Here is a 10,631-nt window from a genome sequence, read left to right as displayed (position 1 = left end):
TAACTCAAGGAAATGGAAAATGTCCAGCCTTTCTTTTGCAATAGCAAGTTACTTATCAATTAATCTCTCCTGCCCCTTTCAGACACAACAGCAATGCAGAATGAAACTGACTGATGACGCAGTGGAAACAATCCTTTGCATGGCATATAAAGTCAGATCAGGCTTAATTGTAACATCACTAGTCACATCTCGACCATAGGCTTTTGTTAGAAGAGTACAAGAGAATAATGGATGTCATTTTCAAGGAGGGGATGCTGTACCTTCAGGGGGTTAAGTTTGGAAAAGTAAGTCTTGCATACAACTGTTGTATAGCTGAAGCAAGCCTGAATATTGTCCTGCTCTTTGTTTTCTAGGAGGCAAGGCACTTTGATGTCATTAATTAATCAGAGTGTTCCATAGTTGTGTTGAGCTAACAGATTTTTGCTTTCAAATGGGGTTCTTTGATAAAACACATAATTTAAGGCTTTTAGATTAAAATGTGAGACTGGCACTAATTCATAGACTTAATGAATAACTTGATCTGCCATCTGAATTTGAAAATGGGTTCTTCACCCTTCCCATCCATCCATGTTATCCTGAGTAGGGAATGGGTCGATGGAAATGATTAATTTCATTGCATTTTGAAGATAAAAGGTGATGTTTTGTTTTCTTTAACTGAATATGGATAAATTAAGTGGTACGTTTGATCCATTCTGATGTAAAATTCAAGCTTTGTAGCCAAGACTAGGCTTTTAGATTGCAGAACAGGTGTTATTGATTTGCCACAGAAAATTATAGGTCAGACATGCAGCAGGGAGTGACGTTGCCTGTACAGATCTACATTTACCAACAGAATCTCACTTGTTCCCTTTCCTGTAATGCCATCTACAAAAAGAGAACCTGGAAGAAAACATGGATGATGCTGTTCAAGCCCAGCTCCTCAGGGATCGGCCGGATGGAGCTCTATAGCATCCGTGATACCTTTGATGTCATTTCTCAACAAAAGAAGCCCGCCCAGAAGAAGCTATCGGAGAAGCGGGTAGTGCGTCTAAGTGACTGCCTCAGTGTCACCCCTGCACCAGATGAATCTTGCCCCCCAGGGTGCAAGGCCCTCTACTTGAACACCACCCAATGCACATACACCTTGGCCTCTGCCACATGCCAGGAGTGGCTCACTGCTCTCTGCCATCTAGCCTTCCAGGTACTACACACCTGTCTGCTCGACTGACTGAGTTAGAAACGGTTGTGCAACTTTCCCTTTTTCTTGAATATGGAGAGAAGAAGTTATACTGTAAATTGATAAGTATTTGAAAGGGTGGGGGTTCAACTGTACATACAATGAGATATGTGGCATGATGAGGAAGTTGATTTGAAGACAGTATGTTACCTTTGGCATTTTTAACTTCTCCAATTTGTATGCTTACACAAGCTCAACTCTTTCTTGCATCTTGATCACTCAAGTTGTAAAACAGAGATAAGAGTGTGCAGTACACACAATGTAATGTTTACTGTTCCACTGTGTTTACAGAGGGATCCTGGAGAATTAAACAAAGAGATTTTGGAAAGGGGACATGGCTTGCCTATGGAGGACAATGACCTCTACTCATCTTGGAAAACAGGTAATAGTCACCCGTCAAACAGCAGGCAATAGCTGATCAGCAGCAACACTGAGTTCATGTGCTGTAAGTGTTTAGTGATTGTCTGCTGCAGCGCTGCTCAATCCTGGGCCTACCAGGTGGTTAATAGCATTCACCTTGCATCCCAGGCGTAAATCCGTCCCTGATAAGATGGCTGGAATGAAAACCAGTTGGGCTGCACGTCCCGAGGACCAAGATTGAGAAACACTAGTCTGCTGTGCTCAAATGACAGGATATGCATTTCCCAACATGACACAGGATGATAATGCAGTTATGAACAAACACAGTTTGCCTCTTTATGTTTACCCAAGAACATAAGAACATCAGTATTCCAGAAGAAGGCATCAGTGCAGGGTTAAGGGACTTACTATAAATATTATGATTGTGGAGAATAGATAAGGGAATGTTAGCATAAAGTTTAATTGTCATTGCATCAAATGTTCATGACATCAGCAGAAAAACTTGAATAGCAGCAGGCAGTGACTTTAAGCAATACTTTGCTCCAATATGAAGGCCAAAAAGTATTAGTGTCAGCAAGCTCTGGCTTATACAAATGTATTTCTTTTGAATATTTCCCTAACGGATTACACTTGGCCCCCCAAAAAGCCATATAGCCCTACTACTGTGAGTCTCTGAGAGATTAGCATGATGTAAGTTTTAAATTACCCCTGCTCTGTATCACAAGCAATTTCTACAAACTTTTTTGACCTTGCTATTGTTGATGTATTGCGGCTTAGTCATATAGACCTAATCTGGAAAATCTGTCTATCCAGCACTTTGATATTCATGAATCTTGCAGTAGCATCAGAATAAGCTTTATCTACATCTAATACCCTCCTGTTTTCTTATGTTTAGGTCCGAAACCCCGTCCAGACCAGTACCATGTCACAGTCCAGACCTCAGAGGCATCAAGGAGGTGCAAGTTAGCTGGGGAGTACCTGTTCTCCTGGGACGCAGAGGCTGTGTCTCTGTTGGACAGCAATACTGGTCAAATCATCTACCGTTGGCCATACCGACTCCTGCGCAGATTTGGACAGTTCAAGGTAAGTTGCTTGTATTCCCCCAACATCAAAAAAGAGCCACAAATTGATCAGAGGCATATTGTCAAAGTCATGACTAACTGAATGTTTTAATGGGATGTATGTTTCAGGGGGGATTCAGTATTGAAGCAGGCCATCGCTGCGATTCAGGAGAGGGAACATTCACCTTCTTGTCCAAGCACGCATCTCAGATCTACCAGGCTATAGTTCAGCAGTGCTTAGTGGAGGGGAAGGCAAGGGCCTCTCCTGTCCAATCCCCCAAACTCTATACTAGGTCAACATCTGACAGATCTCCTGTTCAACTGCCAACCCCAATCAGCCGATCTACTAACTCTCCAGTTTGCAGTCCGGCAGATGTTCCTGCTCACACAAAGGACGAACTTGCTGGAGAACTCTATGCTACTATAAACCACAGCCCTAAATCGGTCGTCAGAAAATCATCTCTCATCAGACCTCATCGTCCCTGTAGCACAGACTTTGGGGGAGAGGAAGGTGAGGATAAAAATGGATTGTGTCCATTCCTGGATCCCCTAAACCTGGACGATGATGATGATGATAATGATGATGATGATGATGATAGTGATGATGATGGGGAAGATGGTATTTATCACAACCTGAGGAGACCTGAGATGCTGACTGTGATGAAAAATGAGACAGAGCCAGACAGAGACTTTTCAGAGTCCATCTATTCCGTGTTGAAAATTCCCCAGCCACCGTCACGACGTCAGTCAGGGGTCGTTCCCCTCTCCCAACCCCTGCCACCGCCCTTATCCCTGCCCCAGCTCCCACCTCTGCCTCCTCCCCTTCCCCCATCCCAGCCTCCACCTCTGCCCCCTTCCTTGCCACAGCTTCCTCCTCTTCCCCCATCCCAGCCTCCACCTCTGCCCCCTTCCTTGCCACAGCTTCCTCCTCTTCCCCCATCCCAGCCTCCACCTCTGCCGCCTCCCTTTCCCCAGCTTCCACCTCTTCCCCCATCCCAGCCTCCACCTCTGCCCCCTCCCTTGTCCCAGCTTCCACCTCTTCCCCCATCCCAACCTCCACCTCTGCCCCCTCCCTTGTTCCAGCCTCCGTCTCTTTCTCTCTCCCAACCTCTTTCCAAGCCCAATCCCCTTTTTCAGCTCCAATCATTTTCTTATAACCCACTCAGTCCCCAGTCTCAGTCCCTTGCAGTCCAGCCTTATCAACCCCAGGATCGGGGCAAAACCCAGGCACAGACAGGAGATGAGGTGGAGGAGGGGGTGGAGGAGGCTCCCTCTAGTGCCCCCACAGAGAAGCCTGTCAGTTTTAAACAGAAGTTGTCAGAAATCATTGCTAAGGACCTGGCAAAGTTCCAGTATCCTGTTCCGCTTGGAGGGGGCAGCCCCCCAGTTTCTCACTATTAAGTCAGAGACAGAGACAGACTAGAGGGAGGTATTTTACATTGATTTTAACACAACCCTTTCATTTATGCATGGTCAACTAACTGCAAAAGTTGAGAATAGTTATATGATTGATAAAAAGTGCAAAATTCTGGCTGGCTGGCTTGAACATATCCCAGCATGCATTAGGCAGAAGGGAAATAATGCTGGACACGTCATCAGTCCATCATGGGGCATGATGGAAAGTCACATTTTGTATGATTACTTCCCTTATTTGTTTTAAAGTGTTCTCTTGTAGAAGTATGCAATTAGGCATAATTGTTGCTTGCTGTTTTTCTTTAGTTTTTGTTATATGAAAACCATCTCTGGGGATAGGTGTTTCTATGACATTGGTATTGTTATTAAATTTTTTTTAATGTAATATTGATAGTAATAGTAAATAGTGATTTTGTTTTACTTTATCAGTGTAATCTGAATTTCAGTAAAATCAATATTTCATTAGTGATGCTCATTGATTCAGGCATCAACAAAATGACCACAAAGTCTTTTGCTGAGATTCTCTTGTTAATTTTAAATGTGCACCCTCAAAATCAACCTTATTTGCATAAATATGTGCAAATGAGGATATACTAATTTACACTCTTTTAAAAATGAGGTGGGAAACGGGAAGTCACTGTGCTTTGCAGGTCTACCAAAAAGTGTGAGATTGACATTAATTCATTAGCAGAATGAACAACTTGATGGTTTCATGAGGTTTCTGCATAAAATCTGAGTTTCAAAATGGTCTCATCACCCCTCCAACACATCCATTTTTATCCTGAGTAGGGAATGGGTGGATGGAGTATATTTCTGTTGCACTTTGAAGACAGAAGCCTTTTCTTTTAAATATCTAACTTAATGTGGATATATGCTGAGGTGTATTTGATCCATTCTATTTTAAAAGGCAAGATTTGTTGCCAAGACAGGGGGAGTGTCATTCCAAAAAGAGATATCAGTTTAACATTTATGATACAAGGAATAGAGAACATGAGTCATTGATTGACAAAATATCTGAACTTCTGCAAACGTACACTTGGCGTTTAGAGCAATTGGATGATGAACTAAGACAATGACTATCTCCAAATTAGATAATTAAGTCTTCCTATTCTGTTTCATGTTTGGATTGAAAAAGACTGATATTCACATCATTAGGTACAACACAGTGCTAACTAAAATGTGACTCAGGTGTGCACAAAGAAATGCGCATTTTGTGTTTTAAGTGTATCTTTGTTTATTGTAGAAAAACAATCATCATAAAATACCCATATACATAAATATCAAAATAGTTGTTTTTAATTTAGAAAAACGACGCTAACTACATTGGAAATATAGTTAGTGATGAGGTTCAGGCCGCATCAAGTTTAAAGTGCAAGGAAAGCCTCAAGAAGAGGCCCTGTGTAATAAATCCATGGTCTTAAAACATGTTTGTGATTTTTTGTTTTTTGTTGAACATTTGGCAGTGCAACATCTAGACTATCAATATGACAAGAGAGACCGACTTGTCTCATATCATATCCCATATCGATCATCACTGCTACAAGTTCTATTTGGTTCTCCTGATTACTTCTATAATACAATCACTGCCATATTAACTTTATATTCTAGTGTCCATGTAAAGTCACTGGTATCCTCCATCACTGTCTTCCATGCTGACCGTCTTCCATGTCACTGTGATGTGAGGACTCCCCGTCACTGCTGCTGGAAGAGGACACCGACTTGTTCACTGCCCCCATGTCAGATGGAGTCGCTAATATGATTAGGTGGCCTACGGAGGCAGAGGGCTCACACTGCTCTCCGATCAGCGGTTTCGCGTGTTGCGGGGAATTTACTGAGTATGAGGAAATGTCGCTCTTCGCCGCAGCAGTCCCCGATGGCCGGAGGTTGTGGATCAAACTCCTCCTGGAAGCCTTCTCCGCCGCGCTTGGACGGGGACTCCTGCACTCCGGGTGCACCACGCCGGCCAGGAGCTCAGACAGTTCGGTGATGTAAATCTGTGCCATTTGGAGGGTGTCATATTTGGATAACTTTTTCTCGTTTTCCAAGGAGGGGATGACGCTCCTCAGCTCGTCAAACGCTTTGTTCAGGCCGTGCATCCTCCTCCTCTCCCGTGCATTCGCCGCGACGCGCCGGTGTCTCTGAGGGCCAAAGTGGCTCGCCTTGCCCCCGTCCGCCGCTTTGTCCGACTCTGCCTGCATGATGCCGGCAGACATGCAGTCAGGCCGCTTGCTCACTGCCACACGCTTCTCCAGTGATAGGCCATTGTCTGCAGATCCGTGCGCGTCCCTCCTGGGAAACGCACGGATTGAACTCACAGGTGAGGATATCCAAGTCTTGGAGTTGATGTGCGCCAAGCTGGGTTGCTCCAGCAGTGAGAAATCCTCTGGGTATTCTGGCCAGCTTGGAACTTCAGTCTTTGCAGTCATTACTTTAACAAACCTAGTGGTGCAGGCACGGTAAGGAAAGGTCAGAGATGGAGGTGTCTTGCTGATGCCTTCGTTCGTGGAGTGATTTGCGCTGTACCAGCAACTTATATAGCCTGCTGTCATCTCCCTGTCCTCCCCAGTCCTCATCAGCACACACAGCCCCGGGAGGCGGCAGCCAATCGCACTGATCCCTCTGACCCTGTCAAAGGACAATTAGACAAACTTCTCTCCCCCCCTCCTCCCATTGTACATTGTAACTCAATCACAATAATCTTAGACACTACCTTAAAATAGAGGGTAGCCGAAACTGAATTATTTAGGAGCGTCAGAGATAGGCTATCCCATATGTTTTTGAAACTTTTAGGAAAAATAAGCTTTCACCAAGTGTGATGAAAATCTTTAGCAGTATAGTTAGTTTAGTAATTTTGCTACAATAGCTTAATATTACAATAATACAACCATAATTAGTAATAATAATGATTGTTATATTCTCATTATTATTAGCATACGACGATGATGATGATGGTGATAATGATGATTATGATTATTATTATTACACGCCTAAACACGTAGGCTATAGGCTACACACTACACAGACAGGCAGTTAGTATACTCCTATACTTCTATGTAGCCTATTTCAGTGTATAAGCCATAGGCTGGTAAGTTGCCCTGCTCTGAAATGCCAGAAATCAGACGGGTATGCTCCAGCTCCACCACTGTTCAGTCCTACATCTGCACCCCTGAGATGCTGCACCTCCTCCTCTGCTGCCACTGGATGTGAAGTGCATATGAATCGCTTTCCCATTAAGCAACGGAATTGACTTAAGCCTGACCCAGGTTTGATCTGGCAGCGAAATGCACGTTCAAGTTTGTTCTCAAACAAGCAGTAAAAGCCAGCCATGTTTTGCGGATTATTTGCAGAATAATAAAGCGGACAGGTGTGAGGCACGGCTTGAGACACACCTGTCTAAAGGAGAACCCTGATAACGGATAAGCTGGCCGCGGGCAGTCTATGAATCATTTAGCAATCGAGCGACGACATAAAAATGCATCTTGTGGCTTGCGAGGCCAAATTACAGAAAATACACTGTTATCTTGTCGAACATAGCCTCGCATTCTTATAGTTTGTTTATTTACTCATTTATTTATTAATCTACCCATTGATTCACTTCTTTAAGATTTAATAAACATGCAGTGGTTTACAAAAGACAAAATAAAGTCAGATAAATTAGGCGTGAAAAATTTTGTTGGGGGCGAGGGAGTCTTGTGCCTGTCAGCTGGTGTCCCTTGGCACCCTCACGCAAGCTACGCACCTCAGCCAAAGCCAGTGACACCCACGTCTCCCATATGCTGCGCACAGCATCAAGTCAGCCTTCACACTGCTTTAAGTGACACCGAGAGATAATCACTCATTAGGTCATGAATTACGCCAGTGGAACCACTTGGACATCACTGCTACCACTTTCACGCCAACTTGTCCACTGGTAGGGTGAGATCATGCGTGTTGGTGAATGATGTTGAGTTGAGGAAACTGATAGGTTAGCTGTTCAAAAGTCAAAGTAAGCTGTGCGTAATTCTGATGACCACCAAGCAGACCACCACTAATCTCGGTTCATTTAATGTCAGTTCAAATTAAGTAGGCCTAAGCTTTATGGGAAAGAGGCAAATATTCCAGTTTCTGATGCATTCTAATGTGTGTGTGTGTGTGTGTGTGTGTGTGTGTGTGTGTGTGTGTGTGTGTGTGTGTGTGTGTGTGTGTGTGTGTGTGTGTGTGTGTGTGTGGAGGGGGTGGTGTTGACTCGAGGACCGGTAAGAAAATCACCGTGACCCGCCTCGCCGTCAGCAGTTTAATGAGGCCTGGTCTGAGCTGAATAAATCGGCACGCTCTCCATTCCGGGGTGTCCATTCATTTTTTTGGTAGCCTACATGAATATTTCATTCCTTCAGCCCCACTGCCAGCGCAACAGCCTGTAACCCTGCGTGCCGACTTCAAAATGCGGCTACACTTCCCATCTGGTGCGGGGCGTGAGCGGGGGAGTGGCGGGGAGGCCGCCGAGGTGTGAGGAACATTTCAAAGGTCAACTGCAGCGGCGTCCCGCAAGAGGCGGACACTGACTGATGTGACAGGGCAGGCAGGCAGGACATGAGACAGCAGCACCGTCACTGACAAGTTATGGCAACAGCCTAGTTTAACCCCAAGTAAGTCCAGATCTCACTTTGTGTCCCACAAGAGCAAAAGCAAGATGAATAAATAAAAATAATAAACAATAAAATAAAATACTCCCCTTTTGTTGGCTAATGTAAAAAATCCAAGAAACATTAATTATCACTTAATAGTTTATCAGCTTGTTTTATCTAGCCTTGCCTATAACATCTTACATTTTCAGTGAAATTTTTATTGTTAAGCTTAGGTACCTAAATGTTTTCTTCTTGAGGGTCACAAATAGTGAATTAAACTTTTTAAAGACCTTGTCTTAACATCTTCTATCTCCTTTAAATTAGGCTAGCCTACCTGTTTATATTACAGTTGCTAGATAGGCCCTATAATGTTTCTAAGAAACCAAATCCAAAATCATAAGGGATGAACCTGCTGGAAATGTTGGTCAACTACACTTGAATTTTCTTGAGAACTTACTAAACTGTAAATGGAATCTACTTCTATGCTGTGTGTCTGCAAGATATTTTAATGACTGATGCCCAATGCTTTGTAATGCTGATGAGCTTCAAATCATAAGTCATTGCTCCACTGGGTCATTAGGCACTAAGAGCCTGTTTACAACATTATGGCTCAAGGTATGAGTGTCAGTTAACCTATGGCAAACTGCACTACTTCTAACTAATCTGAAAGGAGTCTGTCTTAAAGGAATTTGTTTGCCTTTATATTTTTATATAGGGTATTATATCAGGATATAATTTAAAGACCAAGCAACAATTGACAGCAATCAAAGAGAACCACATCTAACTAAATCACACTGAGCATTCATTTGTGCAAGAAACACTGGTGGCCGATGATTACTCCTCTGAACCAAAAAAGACTCTGTGGGTCATCAGCAGCACTGCTGGGCCAGGCCAAAGGGCTCAGCCCCTCTGGGAGATCCCTGAGCTCCCCTAAAAAATGTAAAATGAATAAATAAATAAATAAAAAAGTGGTTTGGTGGACTCACCAAAAGTGTTTTTATTTAACCACTTCTTTATTATTCTTTAATGGTAATTAAATGTAAAATGAAATGAAAAGGAAGTAAAAATGACCAACTACTTTTTTTTTTTTTGTTTGTTTGTTTTGTTTGCTTGTTGTTTTCTCTTCCCTGTTTGGCACCCATCCAACAACAGGATGAGAAATGAAAATGTGATCATGTAGAATAGTTGTTGTTGTGGGAGACTAAGTGGACACAAAGTCAGCACATCACAGAGCAGATACATGGGGAAAACAACACAGTGAAATGTGTCTGAGCAGGTAGTTAAAACAGGTTATGTAGCCTGATGCTTCACGGTTGTAAAAAATGACATACAAAACAGCCATCACTGAGAGAGAGAGAGAGAGAGAGAGAGAGAGAGAGAGAGAGAGAGAGAGAGAGAGAGAGAGAGAGAGAGAGAGAGAGAGAGAGAGAGACCTTGGTCGTGATTTTAAAATTTGCTATTTTAACTCAGGCTCTTTCAGAAATGCGGTTTATCCGTGACTTCTGGCAAAGAAGCAATGACTCATGAGCCATAGGATCCCAACTGCTAGTATAATGTGTGTGAGAAACTGAGACAGATACAGAGAGAACAAGAAAAAGCCAAACTTCTAAGGCTTTGGGAGTTTTATTATATATTTTCTATACAGCACTGTGTTATTTTTGAATCATGCAGTAATTTATTTTGTAATCTCAAAAGCATTTAATAATACCATTGGCTGTTAAGTCTCTCTTGAGTTTTGCCTAACACACATGTAGCCTACAGTCTGGAAAAGGGCAGATATGCCTGGTGGAGGTCTGCACTCAACAGCGCCCTCTGTGGTAACAGAAGGTACAGTCCGATCCTTGTCTCCCAGTGAGCCGTGGCGGCCAGCAAAGCGTTCTCCACACATTGTTTATGAAAATGTCAAAACGGAGCTGAGCTATACCGCAAGCTGACCCGTCTAGTTTTGGATTCACAAGAAAAAAAACCCAAACTGCC

The 10,631-nt window shown here is 43.2% G+C and overlaps 2 protein-coding genes across 2 annotated transcripts; one reads left to right on the top strand and one right to left on the bottom strand.

Moving 5' to 3' along the window:
• The first annotated feature begins 20 nt into the window (after nt 1-20).
• Nucleotides 21-4,163, top strand: dok3 (docking protein 3). The gene is made up of 5 exons (XM_030061600.1): nt 21-284; nt 875-1,180; nt 1,508-1,598; nt 2,472-2,659; nt 2,767-4,163. Exons 1-5 carry the CDS (start codon nt 228-230, stop codon nt 4,036-4,038), a joined length of 1,914 nt encoding a protein of 637 aa, XP_029917460.1. The 5' UTR covers nt 21-227; the 3' UTR covers nt 4,039-4,163.
• Nucleotides 4,164-5,687: 1,524 nt separating this feature from the next.
• Nucleotides 5,688-6,476, bottom strand: atoh1b (atonal bHLH transcription factor 1b). The gene is made up of 2 exons (XM_030061598.1): nt 5,883-6,476; nt 5,688-5,840 (listed from the first exon to the last, which is right to left on the bottom strand). The coding sequence occupies exons 1-2, from the start codon at nt 6,474-6,476 to the stop codon at nt 5,688-5,690; spliced, it is 747 nt and encodes a 248-aa protein (XP_029917458.1).
• Nucleotides 6,477-10,631: the final 4,155 nt, after the last annotated feature.

The sequence above is a fragment of the Myripristis murdjan genome, chromosome 10 (assembly GCF_902150065.1).
Source record: "Myripristis murdjan chromosome 10, fMyrMur1.1, whole genome shotgun sequence".
Classification (NCBI taxonomy): domain Eukaryota; kingdom Metazoa; phylum Chordata; class Actinopteri; order Holocentriformes; family Holocentridae; genus Myripristis; species Myripristis murdjan.
The sequence above is the reverse complement of the archived record's forward strand: the minus strand, read 5'-3'. Positions and strand labels throughout refer to the sequence as shown.